This window comes from Artibeus jamaicensis, unplaced genomic scaffold (genome assembly GCF_021234435.1).
Source record: "Artibeus jamaicensis isolate MK-2021 breed Jamaican fruit bat unplaced genomic scaffold, CSHL_Jam_final contig_388, whole genome shotgun sequence".
Taxonomy (NCBI): Eukaryota; Metazoa; Chordata; class Mammalia; order Chiroptera; family Phyllostomidae; genus Artibeus; species Artibeus jamaicensis.
This window is the reverse complement of record NW_026521813.1, coordinates 8,740,143-8,764,692: the sequence shown is the minus strand read 5'-3', so window position 1 is coordinate 8,764,692 and position 24,550 is coordinate 8,740,143. Positions and strand designations below refer to the sequence as shown.

At 39.8% G+C, this 24,550-nt stretch overlaps 1 protein-coding gene across 19 annotated transcripts in view; it reads right to left on the bottom strand.

Moving 5' to 3' along the window:
* The window catches only part of DST (dystonin), a 453,023-nt gene that overhangs the window by 246,944 nt on the left and 181,529 nt on the right, over positions 1–24,550 (bottom strand). For all 19 annotated transcript variants that reach the window (XM_053664982.1, XM_053664966.1, XM_053664967.1 and 16 more), the window contains one exon: positions 2,544–2,605. In XM_053664982.1, the coding sequence (XP_053520957.1) occupies positions 2,544–2,605 (62 nt within the window). The remainder of the gene's footprint in view (positions 1–2,543; positions 2,606–24,550) is intronic.

Here is a 24,550-nt window from a genome sequence, read left to right as displayed (position 1 = left end):
GGAGTAGCAATACTTATATCAGACAAAACAGACTTTAAAACAAAAGATAAAAAATGAGACAAAGAAGGACCCAGAAATATCACTTCTGGGCAATAATGTGAAGGAAATGAAACACTAATTTGTTAAGATTTATGCACCCCATGCTTGCTGCAGCAGTATTTACAATAGCTATGATATGGAAGCAACCTGAGTATCCATCAATACATGAACAGATAGAGAATGGCGTATTTCTGGGTGTGTGCATACAAGTGTATAGTGGGTGTGTGGGAATATTACTTAGCCATGAAAAAGAAATGAAACCTTGCCACTTGCAACAACATGGATTGACCTAGAGGGTATTACGCTAAGTGAAATGAGTTAGAGAAAGACAAATACTGTATCATTTCACTTATATGTGAAATCTAAAACACCAAACAAAAGAAAAAATAAAACAAACAGACGTCCAGATACAGAAAAACCGATAGTTGCCAGAGGGTCCAGCAGTGGGAGGACGAGCAAAAAGGTGAAGGGGATTAAGAGGGACAAACTTATAAGCGAGTCACAAGGATGTAAGGCACAGCACAGGGAATATAGGCAGTAATATCAATAACTTTGTATGGTGAGAGACAGTTACTAAACTTTTCATTGTGATAACCTTGTAAATTAATATAAATGTTAAATCACTATGTTATATACTTGACACTAATATAATATTGTATCTCAACTCTAATTTAAAAGACCTTTACATTTCAGAATAAAAATTGAAACAAACAAAAAGAGGTCATGCATGCCAGGTGAATCAGGATTTGAACCCTTGTGCAACTAACTACTAAAGTAAACCACATTGGAGGGTTGTGGGAATGATCACATGACTGAATGTGCAACACGGTAAGAACACTCTCGCCAGCACTGCAGTGGGCCCTAGGAGGGAGTAATACAGCCTTTGTCCGCAAACAGCTCGGCTAGTGTTGTGACATTTTCAGCAGAGGCAGTCTCCTTACACTCAGTCATCCGGTTTTGGAACTACTCATAAGACTGCTTTAGTCCAACATGCCTGGCACATAGTAGGTCCCTAATAACTAACTGTGTAAAGCCAGTGCTGTGGTTCCCCAGGAAGTCACTTGCACTTCTTTTTCTCTCCAGCATCCACTGCCAGTGGACTTGATTACCAGCCTGGAACCATAACAATTACACTCCAGGAGACATGGGGCCTCGCTCTGTGACACCCCCGGCCCAGATGCCCAGCCACCATGAGGGCACCTCTTCATCAAAACCCTTGCTTCCCTTGGATGCACCTCTGAAATGGGAAAGTTCTGTCAGAGCCTTTGGCTTCAAACACCCACATCACAACGCTCACAGCAGCCCATCTGTATCCCACGTAAGATGAGACAAGAGCTCAGAAGAGAGCAGGTAAACTGCTGGTATTCTTCGGTGGTATTCACAGTACACTTCCTCACAAAAGCTGAGGATCTTATCCCTTTATCTCTTGCCAAAACACCAGAGGGTTTTAAACTCCCAGCAGTAACAGAAGTGCCCTACGGAAGTGATTCCTGATTAGGGAGTGCATGGCATGGCCTCCTGGAAGAACGTATCAGAATGCAGGAAAAGGATTTTGTCAATGGGTGGTGAGCGAGAGGGAGCCAATACACCTCTCAGGAGATTCTGATATGTCCCCTACAATGAGAATAACTTACAGAAAGTTATTTACTTTATTGGTCCCACTATGCTACATGATGGTTTAACTAGGACTTGTAGAATAGCTTAACAATATAACCATGTTCTAAATACTGTTTCTGCATAGTAAACCTCTTCCCAGTCCCGAAGAACAGGCTTAAGACATTATCTATTTCCAACTTTCAACTGTCCATAGAAAAGGAAAAGAGTAACTAATAGTTGTAATGTCCCATGGGTTCTTTCGCTGAGATTCGGAGAAGGGCTTCAGTGGGATCCCGTAACTCCATGGACTTGTATGTAAATTCCGGGTACATGTGTATTTTTCTGGAAAGCTTATATCATATGACCCATGGCACACAAATAAATATTATTTTAAGAACCACAGCTATTAACTGCTGCACAGACAGAGAAATGTATATGTAAATGCCACTTCCTGGGTCAAAGTAAGCATGAGACGTAAAATGCGTCTAGAATTATGTCTCTACAATCCACCTTTATTCTCATTTAACCCTCTGCTGTCCACGTAAATCTGATGCCAGAACTTGGTTTGAATCTTGAAAAAAAAATCTCACTGAGAATTGGAGTTTTTCCATGCTCTAACATATAACTATTTACATATTTCTTGACCAGCTGAGATTTTTCAGACTCCAACAACAGGTTTTACTAATGTCACAGAATGCACCGTAATCACTGGGTATGCACAGTCCCACCTCCGTCACTACCCAGAGGCCACACAGCAAATCATTAGATACAGCTAACATGCATGTGAAATGCTCTAGAATGTAAACTTGGAAGTCAATTTGAAAAGCTGTACTTCAGAACTATACGATCAATAACTGCCGCACAATGAAGTATACAAAACAATTCCAACATGTGAAATATAAACTGACCTTCATGAGATGCTGATTTATCCATTTTGTAAACGTTTTCTTTTGAACTTTGTCCCGTTCATCTGGAAGGGGAAAAAAGATATAAAACAAGGTTGGTAAAATCTATTAACAGGCTTTATTTGTGATTATGCATGTAAACAAAAATAAGGTATTCAAAAATACTGTTTAGTGCACTTGAATTTCCTTGTTGCCACTTCAGGCTACTTGTAAGAAGGGGTAAAGAGCGATGAGACTGGTCTCTTCCCAGTGCTGTACTTGCCAACATTATTACAGCATCACACAAATGTCCTCTGTGCCTTCCGTAGCACGATCCCCATCACCACCGCCAGCAACACACAGATGTCTAATCTAAACTTGACAGCCTCCGCTGAGTCCTTGCACTGAATGGGTAGTTTCATTCCCATTTTACAGAATGGAAAACCGAGACTATTACAAAGTTAAAAAAAAACTGTCCACAATTATTCAGCAAGTTGTATAAAGTTGAGGTAAAAGGAAGGGTTTATATTCTGGTCCTTTGATTTGAAGTGAATTCTAGTTTAATTACTAACCATGTGGCTTCTCTCCTACACTTCTAATTGTGAATTGTCTGGTTTTTAAAAAAATACCCCAGCTAGATCCTTACTGGAGAGTGATACTCCTTGTAGGTACTACAGACACGAAACAGAGAAGGCTTCTTATGATTTAAGAAGAAAGAAAATTGGAATGGTCTGGTTCATCAACATGTTATTTCAAAAGAGAATCATAATCTTCCAACACTCAGAGCTAACATTCGGAGCTACACGGCCCTCCCCATCCCTGCCTCTAAGAGGCAGTTCCCTGCCTTCTTTTTTCCTCCCTCCCTCCCTCTGCGCCCCGTCCGTCCGGGGTGTCGCACCTCTTTCCTTTCCACTGGGAGTCTTCTTTCCTCTCTCTCCAGTTCAGGTGTCTCTGTTCTCTCCCTGGGGCAGGGCATGTTTTGGTCTTTTCATCTCTCCTCTTTCTCCTTCTTTATCCCTCAACCTTCTTAAACTATTTTAATGGAACTAAAGTTTCTTTGAAAATGCTTGTCCTACTTATTAAAAATATGTATGTGCTTTATGATAATTTAAATATAAACAAAAATATAAAATAAATCATCTGGGAAATAGTATCTGTGAGACAAAGATTACTAATATTAATACAAAAAACAAATAAGAAATAAAAAGATCAACTTAATATATGCAGTTAATCCACTGAAAAAAAATAATACCCACTGGTACTACAACTCACTAGAAAATAGTAGCGATATAAAATAACACAAATCAAGCTTTTTAACCTATTAAATTGCCAAGATTTTATGGAACAATATTAATGTTGACAAGGACACAGGGAAAAGACGCACACATATACATATGTCGTTAGTGGAAATGTAATTTGCTTTAAATCTTTTAGATCTGTGTTATTCAATATTGTAGGCACTAGTCACATACGGCCATTTAAATTTACACCAAAATTAATTAAAACAAAATAAATTAACAATTTATTTCCTTGGTCACACTACTCACGTCAAGTGCTCACTAGTCACATGCAGCTAATGGCTAAAATTTTGGACAGGACAGATAGAAAACGTTCCCATCATCATAAAAATTTCTATTGGACATCACTGCTCTAGAACAATTTGCCCATAAATATCCAAAGCCCCCAAAATATAGACACTTTCCCAGCAAGTCTACTTCTAAAATTTGGTTGTACCTGTAAGAATGTAAATCCTAGTGTTTAAAATAGCAAAATAAAAGCTCTGCAAAAATACGTGTCCAGTGATTTTTAAAAATTGTTGAACTTCAGTGGGACAATCCCGTGGTTTGTCCAGATTCAGTTCTTTGTCAAGCTACTCAGCGACAGCACACAACTTAGAGCTCGCCTACACTTTAATGCCAACATCAGAAAGGACAGGAAAGGGGATTGTATAACCTAGTTTGTATTTCATAAGCATTTATTCTCCAAAATGCCTCTTTGAAACCCTTTCTATTTCCCTCCATCATCATGGAGAAACAAACAAACAAACAAAAAACCACCTAAACGTAGCCTAGCATTTGGTCTGTGCACAAACAAATTCATTTTCATGCCCCAAACATCCAGTCTACTTCTTGGTTTAACACTGAGTATTAAAAAGTGGAAGAGTACAGAAAACAGATCTAGAAAACAGATGCTTGCTAAATCTGAATACAAATGCCTAGAATTTGTTAAAATTGTTCCATTTGCTTGATTCCCAATGTAAAATCCCCAGACACTTTGCTTGTAACTACGATGCCAAGATCAATGATATTAATAATTGTTAACCAATATCATCCATAAAATATTTATTAATCATTTGTTGGCCCCTTTGGGACATCATCTACACCTCACTCATCTTTGTCTATCCTGTAGTAGAAATCATGTTTTTATGCACTCAACATATAAACATCATGATGTGGATTATGTTTCAAAAAGGACAATCCAACTCAGAATAACAATGTATAATCGCTTATTTAGTTATATACAGGAGATACACCACTATATCTCTTAAAGTGAAATGTGCTTTAAATGTCTTTCAGCCTTGCTATTCCTAATGAGGTCGGAATGAAACTAAATTTCTAATTAGTATCTAAGGCAAGAACAAAGAAAGAAATGCAATCTACTAGTCCTCCTTACTGATAAAGTGAAGATTCTATACTTCCCTCATTTACTCTTTCGTTCCAGCACCCAGCAGGTCCTTGGATGAGCCCAGAGCCACGGTGGTGCTGGGACGACCTTACTGGACAGAAAGAGCACTGGTCCTTGCTCTCTGGAGCTCATCATCTAGAGAAGGCACCTGAGAAGAAGGCAGTGTGATAAGCATCCCAGCTGAAACAAAGGATGTCACGCTCACCATGTGAGCAAGTACAAATGAGAGAAAGACCAACCCTGTCCAGGGCAGTTAGGCTGTGCTTAAAGGAAAGGAACTAAGGTAGCAAGACAGAGAAGCCAACCAGGTGCAGGCTTCTCCATCAAAAAGAAACCCTGGTTTAATAACTAAAGACTGAAAGAGCCACAGTCAGAACCCAAGCACTGTGATTCCCTCCAGAGTTGCTTCCATTACCCCCAGACACTGTCATCTTTCAAACGGAAGTGCTGAGCACACCTCAATCAGAGGCAGGGTGCTGAGGAATGTGGCCCTGCTGTGTGATGTGAACTTTGGACAAGTAATGCAAACAATGGAACTTCTGTGCACATGGCTACTACTCACATCACATTTTCAGCTTGTCTAAGCCACCAGCAAAAAGAAAACAGAGTGGAAAAAAGTAGAGGTTACTTCCTAGGCAATATCTATATTATCCCATATAACTAATAGCCTAGGATCCTAATATAAAATCATCAAGAAAAAATTTAAATGTATTATTAATCTAAAAGCCTCATAATTCAAAAAGATAGCTTTCATACCAAGTTCATTAATTTATTGAATCACCACATAATAGCTAACAAGTTTATACTTTCCCACTAAATTTAACAGTTACATGTACCTATGTAAAATCCTCTCCTCATGTTACATAACAATTAATAAAATCTATTTCTTTTCTAAACTAATGAAAACTGGCCCCCACCGAAAAAAATTTAACACTAATTTTTTATTATTATCTCTAACCCAGTAAGTGTTCACATTATTCAAATTATTTAATTTTTTCAACAGTTCATTTGCTTTAATTAATCCAAATAAAGTCCATACATTGTGATTAAAGAATTTTAATAAAACATAAAAATAAATTAAAATGGGTCCTATATTTTAAGAAACATGAAGAAATAGAACATAGCCATATTCTAAAAACCAGTCACTCGTTGGTTAATTTTTTACAAAGAGCTATAGTAAGAACACTGACTTAATCAAATAATTTATCTCCACTTACAGATGAGACATTCCCTTAAATAATTAACTATAAAGGCGTTATTCTGACCATTGAGGTTTTGTCTATGGTGGTTAATTCTAGAAGCTCAAAAGTATGCTGAAAATGTTAGGCGCTAAATATTTGACAGGTAACACAGAGGTAATATCTGAGGTTTATAATCTACAACTAAAGTTCACAATATATTAGGTACAATTACTAAAGCTAACTAATTAACACACATAATTCGTAAATTCTGATACAAGTTTCTAACAGTAATACCCAAATCTTTTAACCATGACAAACCTCCAGGAGTCCCATCAAGTATACCAAGGGAAGCTCTCTATTAGGCTCTCAAATGTTTAAGGTGGATGTTGAGGGCCTCAACCTTTTTCAGGAAAGCAACTTATAATCAGAGAGTAATTTCAGTCTGGGGAGACTGTAATTTACCACTTTCCATAATATCCATTATTTCAAAAGGGAGTATTCCAGATTGCACCATCTCATTTCCCAATTACAAGTCTCATAATGGTTCTTTATTTCATTTCAGTGAGTGGTGGCTAACACTGAGATTTATATTTAGGGCACTGCTGCCATGACAACAAAAGGGAAAATCATTCCTGAGATTTAAACCGAGTCATTTGATTTCATAGACTATTTAGTTATTTTTCTGAATAAAGTTTTAAAACATTCCTCTATCGGGAAATTATTTCATTTATAGAGTAAGTTTTAAATGAAAATATAAATTTCTGGCCACCTCATACAGTACAACGTGGCTGAAAATACATAATAACTCAGAATGCAATTAAAAACAAAAATTGGTAAAACAGATGTGCAAAAAGAACATTAATTATTATTATAACCTACACTGACTGGTTTTCAGAAAATCCGATGAAAGTTGAACCCCCTTAGTACCATGTCACACACACAATACTGAGATTATTTAAGGGCATATTCTATGCACAGCAAGAGAAGGGAAATTCTCTGTAGGGAACCTGTCCAGATTCCGGAAAGGTGCCCCGCAGCCTGCTCACCTGCCAGCACGAACGCTGACAGCACGGCCTCTCTTTCCCAGTTCTGAAAACACGAAAGTGGTGATACTACTGACCCATGCAGCACATCAGCCCCACCAGCCTCGCGTTCCAGTCTCGATCATTTTTCATGCACTGCCCCATCATTCTGCGAGAAATCTGTCCAACAGTTCCCTAAACTCTTTCAGTACAAACTCTGATGTGTCAGAGTCCTGTTAACTTTCTGTGCAGAAAGGAAAACATTTGCTAGACACTCCCACTTGCAGGCTGAAAACTTGCTGACTCCCCCTTTTAAACAAACATTAGCAAAGCCAGCCTCCTCCATTATTTGGTAGGGGACACATACACGGCTATTACTAAAAAGAAACTAAATTGTCTGTATCTCCTTTTAATTTTAAAGTCGTTCATATGGAGTCCCTTAGAAAGAGAGTTTTGATTCTCTAATTTTCTTGACAATGAGGTAAAACAATAGGATGTTGGATTCACTGCTGACCTAGCTCATCGCATTCTCTCTTCTGACACCCCAGGCAGAATTCCCCTGGAACGGGACGACACCCAGCCTGACTTGTTCAACTCACCCTGCCATGCCTGCTAGGAGGTGATTTGGAAAGTTCAGTTTTACAGCCTAACCACTATCCTTCAGGAGAACACCACTATCAAGTACCCCTTTATGTCTATTGCACATACAGTTTCACTTGAAACTTAACAACTCTTTGAGTTAGATGGTATATCTTCCTCTTAAAGATGTAAAAACCAAGGTTTTGAGAGGTTAAGAAACTAGACTAAGATTCCTCAGCCTAAGTGGGGTCTTAAAACAGTCCAGTCCTGGCTGGTGCAGCTCAGTGAACTGAGCGCTGGACTGCAAAGTAAAAGGTCACTGGTGCTATTCCCAGTCAGGGCACATGCCTGGCTTGTGGGCCAGGTCCCCAGTAGGGGGCACATGAGGGGCAACCACACATTGATGTTTGTCTCCCTATCTCCTTCCTTTCCCCCTCTCTAAAAATAAATAAATAACATCTAAATTTTAAAAAATTATTCCAAAACCCACTTTCTTCCTCCATCACCAAAGGATAGAACTCCTTCTCTAATAATGCAGTCAAAACAAGGAGTTTCTACTTTATAAGTACTTCATTTCTGAGCATGAAGAAATGAAAAAAATGTTTAAAACAAGAACCCTTATACTAAAGAAGCAACAGCCCAAGTATCTTCAACTCTCCTGTGTTTGTCTGAAACATCGAATGGACCTGCCTGAATAGAAACTATACAAAAATCACTCCAAAATAACAATGAACAGAAAAGGATCACTACATATTTTCAGCAATAGAAAACCAGCAAACTGCATCTTGCCAAGGGAAAAGACACTGCTAAATTAATAACTGTGAATTAATTTTCCAACAACTTTTTTAAAATTTTAATTTATAGAGAGAGGGAAAGGGAGGAAGAAAGAGAGGAAGAGAAACACCAATGTGTGGTTGCCACTCAAGCACCCCCCACTTGGGGACCTGGCCAGCAAGCCAGGCATGTGCCCTGACTGGAATCAAACCAGCAACCCTTTGGTTCACAAGCTGACACTCAATCCACTGAGCCACACCAGACAGGGAATGAGTTCCCCAAAAACTTCTTAGCATAGCCATTACTGCAAAGTCTATAGCTGATCTCCCAATAATGAGCATCGTTCTTGCCTCCACAGCAAGTGCTTTTGGCAACAGCAAATTCTTAGGCTATTGCATGATGCAAAGCAATACTTAAAAACTTTGGTTGAAAGAGGCTTTCTTTTTTCATTTTCAAAGTTTGATTCTCCAGGACTTAAACAGAATTCTTCCTCTTCTATAAGCATTGACAACATGAAAAGGTTCTAGGGTTCCCTTTTATTACTGGCTGTTAAACTTTAAATTCCCAATGTTGATGATTTTCTTAGCTTTTGTTTCAGTGTAAGCATTATTCATTAGGACTTGGATCTAAATTAAATTGGCATTGATTTCTGCTATAGTCCCTCCTTGACCAGAGCATAATCAACCTACAGCTTTTGTGCTAAATACTAAGTATGGTTCAAATCCCCATTTGAAAAGAAGTTACTGGCATGTCTAAATTATAATCATAAAGAAGCTCTTTACCACCCTTATCTGTCAAGGAAAAGAAGATAGCTGAAAAAAAGAAGTATTTCAAGATGAGCATGGAATGCACAATGCATCTCATACACAAAGCAACAATAAAATCTTTAGATATATACTATCTGACAGTACATGAGAAAATTATACAGTATCAGAAATGAGAATGAGAAATTTTTAGAAACAAATACAACCATTAAAAAAATTATGAAACAATGTTTTCTTATATTCAAAATATCTACCTAGGGAGATTATTTCAAAACAAGTTACAAAATCCAAAAGAGATTGAAATATAAAAGGTGACATATTTGATAAGAAACTTAAATAAGAACAAATACTATAAATGAAGTTTAAAAAAATGACTGATTGAAAGAAAATATCTGCTAGATAGATAGCACCAAGAATCTCCAATAACTCCCATAATCCATAGGGAAAAAAACCCTCACCAGGTACAAATGATGTGAGCATACAATGCACAGGGGAAGGAATGCAAATGGCCAATGAAGACATGGGGAAATGCTCATGCACACTAATCACCAGGAACTGGGAGCAAAGCGAATTAGTTCATAGTGGCATAAAGAATGACAGTAACTAACACAGAGAAGCAGGTAATCCTAAACTACACCGGTGGATGTGTACAATGGCAAAAGCTGTTCTGAGGGCAATTTGACACTTTTCTGTTACAGATAAATGCATATATTTTCTGAACCAACAATTCCACTTGCAAATACTTGCATATATGTATGATTAGCATACAAGCATGTTTACTACAGCAAAATATTTGAAGCCATTGAAATGTTAGTCATTAGAACACTAGATGAATGAAATATAGTTCACATATCCTGCACATAGTGAAATGAGAAAGAGTCTAAGATACACAGTTAAGTGAAAAAGTGCAAATAAGTAAAAATATATAAAAGATGCACAACAAATTGAAAAAGAACAGTTTCATCAGGAAAAGAGAGTGGAAGCTAGAAGGAGAGGGGATTGGTGCGATATGTCTCATATTTCACTCTGCGTATTTCCAGACTGAATCTTTACAAAGATGTATTTGTGTCGAAGGGCTTCAAGAAAAGGCTATCACGAGATGTGTCACTTTGGCATGTGAAATACTTTAAGCTGAAAGCAATTCGAGACACTGCACTCCTAAGAAACTCTTACCTCTCCTTTAAAGAATTTAAATTAAGGGCCCTGCTCATAACAAGAGTTATTCCCAGAAATAATTTTTTATAATCTATCAATAGGATGGGGAAAACTTCTAATGACTGAACATCTGCTCTTCTTATTACCCCGAGACTAGCCCTCCTCTCCTCTGAAGCCCCCAAAACGCCTTACCCTCGCCCTTAACTCGGAATGTCCTGTATTCCTCATTTTAACTTGAAGTCTCCAACCCTCTTATCCATGTGGGGTCTCTCTCAGGTTCCTACGCATACTTATGTAATTAATTTGGTCATTTTCTCCTGTTCATCTGTCCCATGCCTATTCGATTATTAGACCAGCTGGAAGACCTTAGAAAAGTTTTTTCCTCCCTCACAATATATTACTATTACTAATAACTGTGAGAATAAGTGTTTCGAATTCTTTTATGCATTCAATACTCTGGTACTCTATTGAAGGGATAGGGAAAAAAACTAAGACACAAGACAGAGTCCCCTCACTTCAGGCATGGTTAGGTTTACTCTTAGGCTGCTGGCTGCAAAAGGGAAGAGAGGGGAGAGGAGAGTGGAGGGAGGAGGCATGAGGGGAAGAGAAATAGGAAGGGCTAGAGGCTGAGAGAAGGGTGGAGGCACACTGTCCACACTCAACAGACGGTTGCCCAGGCTGGGACACAAAATGGATGAGGCTGAAGAAAGTCTCTAAAAGGAGAATCGATAACAGAATATATTCAAAAATTACCCTGCTTAGAGGATACCCTTGTTTTAAGTTTAACTGTCACAGAAGAAAATGCAGTGTAGTTTTAGCTTCGTCAGGAACCAGAAATGAGACAAGGGTAGAATGTGCTAAGTAAGCTGAGGCATAAATGGTGCAGAACAACAGACACCACAGACCTCTGCCCACACATGTTTTTTTGCCTGCCTATTCCTGGCTGCCTCCCCTAAGTACCCCCTGGCTGCTACCCCTCCCCCAGTGCCTGCCACCCCTCCCCACGGTGAGTGACCCAAGCTTTGCCATCGGTGGTCAGTGCCCAGGCTGTGTGGCTGCCCATCAACAGCCTGGGTGGCTGGGAACAAAGGGGTACTGGCTTCCGCTCAGAAGAAAAATTCACTGATATCTGTTCTCACAACTGGCCAAGAATTGAATATGAAAATCTTAGAATCTGCTTTTAATCTACTTTCTCCTACTGACATCCTAAAAACACAGCCTTCCAATCACAGGCACACGGCTAGCACGTCAAAGTATTACATATAATCTAACTGTTCAGTCACAGGGTAAGAACAGGAAGTCCCTGCAATTACTTTATCCGTTACACCAACTTAAAGAAATTTGAGTTCTTTTAAAGTTTTCAATACTATGATTTGGCTTATATGTGAAACCTAAAAAACATATATAAACAAACCATCAGAACAGAAAACAGACCCATTGACACAGAGAACATTTTGAGAGGAGCCCGATGGGAGGGAAGTTGAGCGACTGGGTGAAAAAGGAGAAGGGATGAAGTACAAACCGGCTGTTACAGAACAGTCACGGGGCTGTGGGAGTACCGCACAGGGGATATGGTCAATGACACTGTCATAACTACGTTTCACGTCGGATGGACACTAGATTCATCAGAGAGGTTACTTTGTTAGTTACAGAAACGTCTCCTTGCTGAGTTGTACACACGAAACTAATAGAATATTATATAACTGTAACTGAAAAAAATTATTTGAAAAAATTTTTTAAATTTAATTGTTCAATTCTTTTTATTTAGTTGTTGTTCAATAAAAATTTTTTTAGTCTTAGCTTTTTCCAGATTCAGAGGTATGATTAAGAACATATTCCAATGTGTACAGGTACTATATAAACTGAGGAAAATAATTAAACAGCTATTCTACATTATTTATATATGAGATAAATCTACTGTGTTTGTGAATACCTTAAATAATTTGGGGTTTTGGTCTTTAATTCTGAAAACTTTTACAATGGTAATTACTCTATATCAGGAAAACACAACCATTCACTTTAAAATTTAAATTAATAAAGATACTCTCAAAAAATATCAAAGTAACACCTCTTTTAGTGCACATAAAAATGGAAAACAACTCTAATGAATGTGTATAATTCCACAGATTTCTTTGAAATTTTATGACTTCCTGGCTTCTCAAAGAACCAAATTTTCTCTTACCTTTAGAAAGAGAAAGTCATGCCCTGTCCCAACTAACACCCTATTTAGAAAATACATGCCCACATATGTTCATTAAGTAATTAGGTACCATGAAACTTTAAAGAGTCTATATGGTTAACCATCTGCTCGATTTCAAGTAGGAGTGATGGGGATGGAGAAGAGACTGAAGAGTCGGCAGGAGGACAAGGAACCTAAATAAAAATGGGTCCAAATCTGGGAATGAACGCTAGCTGGCAACTGCAGCTTGAGAAAATGATTGTACTCCCACGAAACTCAATGTCCCTCATCTGTAGAGTCAAGCTCTTCAGACACTTTAACAGACACCTATAACACAGAATTATTATAAGCATTACATAAGATGATATAGTACAAGGAGCCATAGCAGGTCCTCAGCAAATACTCTAATTGAATTTGAGCATATGAATTGAACACCTAGAATGAACATAAAAACTACATCAAAGTTACTATGGTATGCACTACAGAATTTCACAGAATTTCCCAACAATCCTAGAACTATATTTACATATCACTGTCTGTGGTTTACTGGTCAAAAATAAATAAATAAATTTCAAAGACTTAACCTGGCCCAGTGTTTCTCTAAGCAGGAAAGCAGCAGAGCTAGGGCTTAATCCAGATTTCTAACGCCCTTCCTACAGGGACAGACAGAGGAGCGAATCAAACCCTTGTAGTCACCAAAATCAAGGAACGTGGAAAGGAACATAAGACCATAAGGTGCTTTAATGTCTTACCCTATCAATTCCAGAAAAAGAAAAGTGGAAATAAAATGTCTTCAGGTATTGAGGAAATTATCCCTTTACCAAATAAATTGCATAAAATTTCTCTATACTGTAGATTAGAAAAAGGTATAGAGAAATTCTCAATCTGCACAGTGACGGGGACAAAAATAAGAGCCTGGGAGTTTTTGTCTCTCTCTGGTACTAGCTCCTATAGGTAAATGTACATGGAATGTTCTAATCCCTTTTATCTTGAATATAATCAGAGTCTTCCTTGATAAGTGCTGACTCGTACCATGAATTAGTCACTGTGGTCCAAGGAACAAAGCCGAATACGTCTTTTTACATAGTCTAGAACTCATCTAACAAATGCCACTTTTATGAAACAAAAAGAGATCTAGAAGTCTTCTTATTTTAATTGAGGTATAACTAACATCTAGAATTCTTAGTAACACCTTGCATACAGTTGTGTTCTCTTTTCTTTTGACCAAGGATTCAAGTGTCTATTTTCAGGTTGTTTGGCTACACTTCTCGAGTCCATGGAAATTACAGGGTGAGTCAGCAGCAGGGATGTAAGGGTGGGGAGCACCTAAGGCAACTCCTCGGAACCACTGGAAAAGAAATTCGGCCTGGGCTCATTTCGTAATAAGACTGCCTTCCACTTAAAATGTTTAAATGTAAATGTAGTTTACAGCTTGGATCACCACGCTTTAGTTACCGGATTACCACGCAGGCCCCGGTGGGCTTCAGAAGTTACACATCAGGTGACCCAAACTGAACACCAGAAAGTCTGCCCCACCGCTCCCCGCTCCCCGCAGCCGCACCATGAGCACTGATGAGCAAATGGAAAGGCACACACCCTAGTGTCTGGGGTGCCAGGAGGCTTCTCCCTTGTTTCTCAACCAAGGGCACATTCGCCCAACCACAGCTTACTCAGAACATGAAACAGATGGGAGGAAAAAACAGCTCTGGCTGAAGTCGAAGGAGAAAAGAGCTTCTCCCTAAGTTGCCCACTAGAGTAACTTGGTGGGCTGGGCATTTCCCCACATCAACTTTCTACAGGGCTCTTACCACATCCACATTTTTCTCCTTGAGAACCAAAAGCAAATTTTGAAGAAATGGATGCTCTTCTCAGATATCCTTCCTGGCATTTATTAAAATATCCTATGCACCTTTACTGCCTACAGTTAGAAGACTGTACCCAAACGTTTAAATTCCATGACACCTCCTACTGCCTTGTGGATTGGGCAGAGTGGTCTACAACACTACTTATCTTCATGAAAAAATAACACGTCCTGTTCTAGCCCCTAGAAAAGGAAACCATAAATAAAAAAGCAGAGTCAATGCATTTTGTTGTTGTTTCCATACTTTCATTAATGAGTAGATAAATTACACACAAGAATCAGGACCAGTAGAGCAAAGAAGAGAAAGTAAATGACGATGTGCCAACAACAACAGACGCACATGAGCAAGTTTGCTAACAGCTACTTCTGTGTGGGAGACACAGGCACCCTCACAGTGCCGATGGGAGACTCCACCGGCAGAGCCTTACGAGAAGTTGGCCATATAGATAAAGAAGCTTTAGTACATGTAAAACGCTCATGTGTTCTGACGTAGTAAGCACAGTGCTGGACATTTATACAGCACGTACTGTGTACCGGGCCCCGTCCTAAGCATTTTATAACTTCACAGTGGAGAACCATTATTATTTATAAATGAGGAAACATTGAGAATAAATATTTATTAGCTATATATATGAGAAATCTGAGATGGCTTAATTACAGTACCTGAAGAAATAAGAAACAGCCCTTGAGAAGATCCAAGAACTGTAATGTAAACATGGTCACCAATATTGAAATCTCACATACATTAGGTCTGGATTCAAACAAACCAACTGTAAAAATATACCTCTGCGCCCTGGCTGGTGTAGCTCAGTGGATTGAGCACGGGCCTGTGAAGCAAAGGGTCGCTGGTTGGATTCCCGGTCAGGGCACATGCCTGGGTTGCAGGCCAGGTCCCCAGTGGGGGACACATGAGAGGCAACCACACATTAATGTTTTTCTCCCACTCTTTCTCCTTCCCTTCCCCTCTTTCTAAAAATAAATAAATAAAATATTTAAATATATATATACCTCTGAGCCACAAATATTTTATTGTGGTAAAAGAAAGGATATTGTAGCTTGAAGATAAATTTCTAACAGCTAAAAATACTTTCCAACAGTCAAAACTACATGTAATAATGTATTTAAAGTAAAACGTATGCTTTTTATTTCATAAATTCTGAATAACTTCAGCTAGCTACAAGTTATTCAGATGTAGGGTACTTTGCAAAACCACAAAGGAATCAGATAAGAAAGAGGATTATGAAATAAATATAACTGGACCTTTTGTACTTCAAAGCCTATACTAATACCAACCAATGCCTGTTCTTTTTCAGCTCCAAAGTGAGCCCTAGAATCATAGGAAATACCCCCAAACCATGAAATATACGAGAAGTGAAGAGGACCCTGGATGGTGTGGCTCAGTGGACTGAGTTGCGGCCTGCAAACCAACAGGTTGCCAGTTCGATCCTTAGTCAGGGCACCTGCCTGGGTTGTGTGCCAGGTCCCCAGTTGACGGTGTACAAGAGGGAACCGATCAATGTTTCTCTACCTCTCTTTCTTTCTCCCTTCCTCTCTCTCTAAAATTAAATATACAAAATATGTTTTTAATGTACTAAAGAAAGTGAAGAAGACTAGCTAAAAGGAGCATGTGATACAAGGATATTATGGGCTATGAAAGGGCTATAAAATACGGGTTCTTCTATCGAAGTATTTTAATACAGAGGAAAACAAACAAACATGAACTGTAAGACACACGATGAGAAGACTGCTGAGCACATGTAGCACGGGAAGTAAGAGCAGCAGGACCAGAGTCCTCTGAGTATCATGACAGACTGGCGGGCATGAAGGAGGAGCTGTAGGCTCTAAGGAGAAAGAACAACAGCAGGAGAACACAGATATCAATAAGCATAATGCGAGCAGGGAAAACTAGTTTCAGTAAAGTCGTATGGCACTCCAGAGTTGGCAGACCGCTTCCGCATAATCTCCTCACTTCATATTCACATTTACTTTGTGAGGTAGATTCTTATTCACACTGGAAGACGAAGACTGTGAAATGAGATCACTCTGCCACCCCTCACGTACCTGGTAACCGGGACCTGAACACAGGTCTTTGGATTACAAAGCTCCACATTCTTGCTACACCCTACCAGCAAAGACACTGATTTAGAAGATGGGAAGTTTAAAATGGCTAAAATTTTCCCACACCTCAAAAGGAAGTATAGTAAGATAATATTTTGAAAATTACTCGTAGATGCTCTTTAGCCTTTAAGCATCAAGTGGTTATCAGCCTTTAAAAAAAGAGATGATGGAAATTCTACAAAATATGAATAATCACTTCTGAATTACAAAACTGGTTTATTCAAAAAGACTATAACTTTACTAGCCATCCTATTACCTAAAGAGAATTTTACAAGTTGCTTTATTCCTTTTCCCCTCTGCCTGCCCTTTATTCAGGGACCTGATGCCACTCACAGAAGTCTTCTCCAGAGTAGAAAAGACACCCCTTCCAGCTATGACAGCAGAGTCCCAGGGCTAGCTAAAAGGAACACGTGACATACGGAATGTAGGAGAGGGAACAAGTAGACTGTGGGAAGAAAGAGTCAAGAAGATGGGCCAATTTCCCCTCTCCAGGCTTTGGTGCTGAGAAAAGGAGACCTATGCTGTGAGGAGTGATGTGGAAGGCACACGCGGGCTCTCAGCCCTACTCCCTATTGGGTGCCCTGGAAGGAGGCCGTCCTTGGCTCTACTTGATACGGCCTGGACACAGAGGCGCCTGTGACTCCAGCTAGGGGCACTGTCCAGAGGGGCCATCCTGGCAGAAAGAAGGGGTTTTCTAGCCAGGGCTGCAGAGCAGATCACATGGTCAAGGGACAACTGAGCATCCCAGCGAGACTGCAGAGGGGTGCGTGGTGCCAGTAGGAACCAGGGTGGAGTTGAGTACACGAAGAGTGTGGCCTGAGAGATAACAGTGGGCCCCAAGCTCACTGGTTGCTGACTTGGGACTCAGTGACCAATGGGGTGGCAAGCACAAGGCAAAAGGGGGACACCAGCCGAAAGACAGAGGTACTAGAATGGAGGATAAAGGCACTGGTAGGTGCAGGCATCTTGCTTCCCCAGAAAGACATGATTGCAGAAGCCACATCCCTCCCCCATAGAGGCCCAGAGAAAAAAGGGAGAGAGGGAAGCTATGTACAAGAAAAAAGCATCTCTATCCAGGAGAGTCAGTACCACAGACAGGCTGTTCAAATGACCACATCAGACTAAGCTTCAAAACACATTCAACTTTAGTACATTTTCTCTACCAATCAGAAGGTGGAATCATGAAGACAGCCAGAGAAGCTGAAAAAGAAAGAAAATATTTTCTTTGCATTTCCAAGTTATTAATAGTGAATTAAATCTTTCAACCCTACTACAGAGGGCAGAAAAGTCACTTTATCCAGAGTACAACAAAGAGTCATGGTTCAAGAGAGGTATTAACAAGACAAAAGCTCTACAGCAACTGTATGTGGTACGGGATGAATCAAGGCCTCACATCTAGTTCAGTCTTGCACCAGAAGTGGCTAAAATATTCATTCAGACGCTTTCAACTCTGAAGCAAGGGGGAAAAAAATTCTTCCAGGGAGCAGAACAGAAAAGAAAAAGAGTATACTTTCAGAAAAGCAAAACCGCAAACAATGCAACTTTCCACCACTGAGAAACAATGACAGATGGCCCTATTATGTATATACGAAAAATGGGATTGTTCTTTTTCAGGAAAGTCTTTGAGCACAGAGGCTAAAACAGTGACAGTCTGTGTATCCGGCCTCGTGCAGTTCTGCCCGTAAACATCAGATGTCCCTACAAACTCAAGTGTTTATAATACTGGGGAACGAACAGCTGAAAATCTCATGTGAACACAAATGTAGCTCAAAACATTCTTAAACTTACTCTGCATTTTATAACTGTTTTCAGTCTGTGTCATAATATATAATGTGGCCCAAGTTCTGGCGAACCAAATAGTTGTTTAGCCTCCTGATGACTCCTGAGGTATCACAGAAACCCTGATCTGGATGAGGTCACACGGTGGCCTGGAAATGAAACTATACTTCCCCAGCTTCCTCTCCGCAGGCATGGCCAAACGACAAAGTTCTGGTCAATGAACCAAAAGCAGAAGTGTCTGTCACATGGCAACGTCAAGGAATTTTCTATGAATAGCACCAGCTGTACCTCTTACATCTTCTTCCCTCTTTCTTCCTTTCCACTGGCTGGGAAGCCCACCTGACAGATAAAGTTTGAGCATCTTGAACCACAAGCAGCACCTTCCCAACTAGGGCTGCAGGAACACGATAAAAAGAGCCTGGGCTGCTGCTGATGGAGCCATTAGCCAGTATGTGTACAGCCGTCCTTAGCCAGCCCTGGACTGCCCCCTGCTGGACTTCTTTTACATGAGACAGAAGTGAGCTTAATGCTCATTAAGTCACTGTTGCTTTGTTTTAATTTGCAAAACAGGATTATTATTACCTGATTCAAATCCTAACCAAAACATAGTGTTTTCCAGCAAACCTGCTACTGAAAGCTCTTTGAAATGAAAATTTTTCTCAGAGAGAAATAGATACCATTTACAAACTACAAAGTAAGGAATGTAGCATAATCAAGCCAATACAACTGTAACCGAAATTCTACCTTTCCCCACATCCATGTATTTTTGCCTCTTAAAGAAATAAGTTCCCTATTTTCTTTTTAGATTCTCTAATTTTCAGGTGGGTGCACACTCACCAGAAATAATACACTCTCCCCAGTCTTTCTCTAGTTAGATGTAGCCATGTTCTAGCTAAGTCCTGGCCAATGAGATGTGCACAGAAGTGACCGTGGTACTTTCTGGGAGTGTCCCTGAAGAGAAAGACAGTGCTTTTTCTGTACTTCCTCAGCCCAGATGCCTGGAGTGCAGCTGCGGTAGCCAAACATCTAAGAACCATGTGAGCATAGATGGCAAAGCCAACACCACAGGAGGAACCCGAGTCTCTGTTCTGGTTACTACTGCTATGTAACAAACCACCGCACAGAAACCCACAGAAAGGGAGGTGGTAGGGATGCGGCTTATTCCAAGATGTCTAGGCCTCGGCTGGTAAAACTCAACAGCTAGAATGGCTGGGACAGGTTCAGTCTGGAGTCATCCAAAGGTACCTTCACTCCTAGATCTAGTGACTGATGTCAGCTATTATCTAGGACCTCCTTTGGGGGAGTCAGCCATAACACCCACAAGGCGGTCTCTACATGTGGCCTGACAGAATGGTGCCTCAGGGTAGTCATTTGGGGTTCTGAAAGCGAGGTCCCACAGAACAAGGCAGAAGCTGCACCATTTTCCAGTCCTAAACTCGAAAGTCATGTAGGATTACCAATGCCACATTTTTTTAGCTACACGTGAGCCAGGTGCCCCACCAGGTTTGAGGGGAGAAGACAAAGACTCTGACTTTTCAATGGGAAAAGCAGCAAAGAAACTGCACATGTGTTTTAAAACCACCACACTCTGTCACCCTGAACATCACACCAGCACCAGCTGAACTCACAGAACTGAGCTGCCTTCCACCCAGTCCTCCCACCCCTGAATTGCTGCCTGACTGGAAATAGAAATGATCAGTTTAAAGTCACTGTTGTGGGTCTTTGTAAAAAAAAAATTTTTAACTACTGTGTACCCAAATTTTTTTTTAAATCATCAATCACAAGTAGCAACAATGAATATCCCAAGAAACTGATTTTGCAACTACTACAATGACCTTTTAGCTACAATTTATTTCATATTATGCTGCTGGCATGTTTTCCTCATTCAAAATTATAAATGAACATCAGAAACCACTAACAGAGATCAGTCCTTTGGTCCGTTTCCCTTCCTGGTTTGGTGCAGTAAAAGCTTTCTGAGCCCAGACAATAAAGATGCTGACATAGCCAAGAAACTGCAGCCTGAAACACAAAGAGATCCAGACGCCCTGTGTGACTGTGACTGACTGCATGGGCCCTCACGCCTCTCAGCGGACAGCTACGCCCCAGACACCCTACTCTAGGCCAAGGAAAGGCCTTGTTCCACTGCCCTTCTTGTCGTCTATTGATAACTAAGCAAGGTGAATCCTTGAAGAACCCGTTAGTAGCACAGAATCACTCCACATTCTCATCCTATCACCTTTATATTTTTTAAAATAATGGACAATAGGATTTTCACACCCTCATACCCACTTGAAACAAAGCATGTAAGTGGATCACTGGTGTTTTTCAAGTCCTCTCAAAACAAACAAAGAAAACACACTCTGAGAGCAGACATTTAATAGAAAACTGTGAAACTCAGAACATGTCAAAGTATATTTTAAACCACTTATCTTACTTTGAAATATGTTCTTAGAGGAGAATACTTTAATAGTAAAATCTATGAATGTAGAATTCAAAAAAATAAAGACTTTTAAAACAGGTGAAGTTAAAATTCAAGTTTCAACCAGTTCCGTGAGCATCCTGATCACCAGTATTTCCAACTGTGCATCTAATAGATTGGCTATTTCTTGGTCGCTTAGAGTTATTGGCTCTGGGGCTTTGAGCTCTTCTTGAGCCATAATGTTTCGGTCTGTTCCCACCTGTTACAAATTATTTCAGTCACAAATGAAAGGAACAAATGAAGGCTACACTACATGAAATGAAGGAAAATGCACAGGGAACCCATAGTGTTGAAAAGAAAACTGGGTCTCAAGTCAATGGAGTGGACCAGAAGGAAGAAAGAAACAACTAAACAGAAAAGAATGAAGAAACAAGAATTCAAAAAAATGAGGAGAGGCTTAGAAACCGCCAGGACATCTTTAAACATTCCAACATCCAAATTATATGGGTACCAGAAGGGGAAGAGGAAGAGCAACAAGTGGAAAACTTATTTGAACAAATAATGAAGGAGAACTTCCCCAATCTGGCAAAGGAAATAGATTTCCAGGAAATCCAGGAAACTCAGAGAGTCCCAAAGAAGTTGGACCCAAGAAGGAACACACCAAGGCACATCATAATTACACTAGCCGAGATTAAAATGAAGGAGAGAATCCTAGAAGCAACAAGAGATAAGGGGATAGTCACCTACAAAGGAGTTCCCATCAGACTGTCAGCAGATTTCTCAAAAGAGACCTTACAGACAAGAAGGGGCTGGAAAGAAGTATTCCAAGTCATGAAAGGCAAGGACCTACATCCGAGATTGCTCTATCCAGCAAAGCTTTCATTTAGAATGGATGGGCAGATAAAGTGCTTCGTAGGTAAGGTCAAGTTCAAGGAGCTCATCATCACCAAGCCCTTATTATATGAAATGTTAAAGGGGCTTACCTAAGAAAAAGAAGATAAAAAAGATGAACAGTGAAAGGACAGCAAACTCACAGTTATTAAGAACCACACCTAAAACAAAAGCAAACTAAGAGGACAGCTAGATCAGGAGCAGAACCATAGAAATGAAGATCACATGGAGGGTTAGCAACAGGGGAGTGGGAGGAAGAGAAGGTGCAGAAAATAAGTAGCATAGATGGTAGGTAGAAAATAGGGGGAGGGCAAGAATAGTATGGGAAATATAGAATCTAAAGAACTTGAGACACGTGGTCATAAACTAAAGGGGGGATAATGGTGGGGGATGGGGTGTGCAGGGTGGAGGGGAATGAAGGGGGAAATAGGACAACTGTAATGGTATAATCAATAAAATATATTAAAAATATATAAATAAAATAAAATGTATTAATAAAATAAAAATTCAAGTTTCATGACTTACCAGCTGACTAACCTGAGGGAAGATACTTAACGTCCCTGAGCCTTAATTCACACAGGTCCCTAAAATGGAACCAGCTGCCAAGGCCCATGACAAGATTAAACACAGTACCTGGCAGGGAGCAGACGTCCAGCGCACGTTAGCTCTTCCTTCAAGTCAGGGACTGCTAACTCACTGAACGACTGTGTGTACCACGTACTCTCGCCAGCTTTCTTTCCAGCTCACGACACATCCAGCTGCACTTCTAGAAGGCTGGATAAAACTGCTGGGGTCGGAACAAGCAGCAAATGCTGGCAATACTGACTTAAACAGAAAAGCCACTGATTTTCTTTGATAGAACTGCACTATAAGGAGACCACTTCATGACCTGCTGCTGCTGGGTGTCACACTATATACTCCAAGGAAGCCTACAGATCTGTGTCCCCTTTACTGTCCCTCTTTGTCCACCTCAGGCAGGACCAACGCTGATTCATCTACAGACTGAGGTGGTCCTGGAAGAGCCTGTGGCAGTGGTTTCTTGGGAGTGAGCCAACAACAGTGCGCTGGCCAGGTAATGTCAGCAGTGATTCTTCCAACAGCACTCCAGGCGTCACCTTTTTCAAGGTTCCCACCTGCAATTAGCAACTTAGATTAAGAGTTGGGTTTGTGGCTGGGTGAAGGCTGTCAAATGGTACAGACTTCCAGTTACAAGATAAATGAGTTCTGAGGATGTAATGTACAACCTGATGTCTACAGCTGACAATACTGTTCTATATATTTACAAGATGCTAAGAAAGTAGATCTTAAAAGTTCTCGTCACAAGGGAAAAATGTTTATAACTATGTGGGGTAAAGGGTGTTAACTGGACTTACTGTGGTAATCATTTCACAATATATACATATATGAAATTATATTGTCCACCTTAAACTTATACAATGTCACATAGGTCAATTACATCTCAATGAAGTGGGAGGAAGAAAAGTTGTGTTTGTGGTTTGTGAAACATACATTTATCACCTAATGCAAAAGGAGACTTCACCTGTGAGATGGAACTCAAAATATTCAGCTCCCTAGAAAAGGTCTAAACATTACTTTTTTATCAGAACTTTTACTTACGAAAAAATTCTGACAAAAATACTGGGAAGGGTATAGTGACCTGCCACATACCCGTCCCCCAGCCTCCGCAGTTTCCCACTCACAACCCATCCCAGCCACATCCGCACCCACTCAATCCCACCGTGAACTGCTGCAAAGTCAATCTCGGGCAGCATGTCATTCCACCCAGGAATGTTTCAGCATGTCTCTAAACTCTACAGACTTCCTTAGTATCATGCAACAAAGTGTTCACACTTCTCCAATAATCTGTTCATTTCTTTTCACGGTGTCTGTTTGATTCAAAATCCCACTGAGGGCAATATATTGCAACTGACTGCCACATCCCCTTAGTCTCTCTCCACCAATAAATTCTCCATCCTTCCCTCTCTATCTTCATGTCCTTTAATTTCTTTGGTGAAGCAACTGAATCATTTGTTGTCCTGCAGTTTCCCAGTTTAAATTTTAGTGATTGCATCCCCATAGTACCATTTAATATGCTCCTAATATTTCCCGTAAATTAGAAGTGAGATCTAGATAATTAAAATATTCGAGCACATAAAGTCTGGTTGTGCCTTTCCTTAATGTTAGCAGACATTCAGTGACCACTGCCTAGAGTGCATTAGGTGTTGTGAACACAGCACTCTAATTCTACAATTCATTTTTCATTCAAACTAAACTATTTTATAAGGTAAATCTTCCTTTTCATCAAATATCTATTTACCTTAAGTAATATGTATAATTCATACATGTAAATGCTTGATTATTTCCCTTTATTTTTAAGTTTCAAAATTATGAGTTGGTTCCCCAGACTTTTCCAGAGCTAGGTGACTGATAAACAAATAAGGGAAAGAAATAAGAGAAATACTTTACATCCCCAAATTTCTAGATTTTCATGAGCCATGTTTTCGGTTTGAGAGAACACAAGAAAAGTTTAACAGAGATGCTGTTCAATTTCAAACACAACAAGTTAAGCAACTAGATATATTAGTCTAAGTTTCTTTCAGATTTTAACTTTTTGGTTCTGGTAT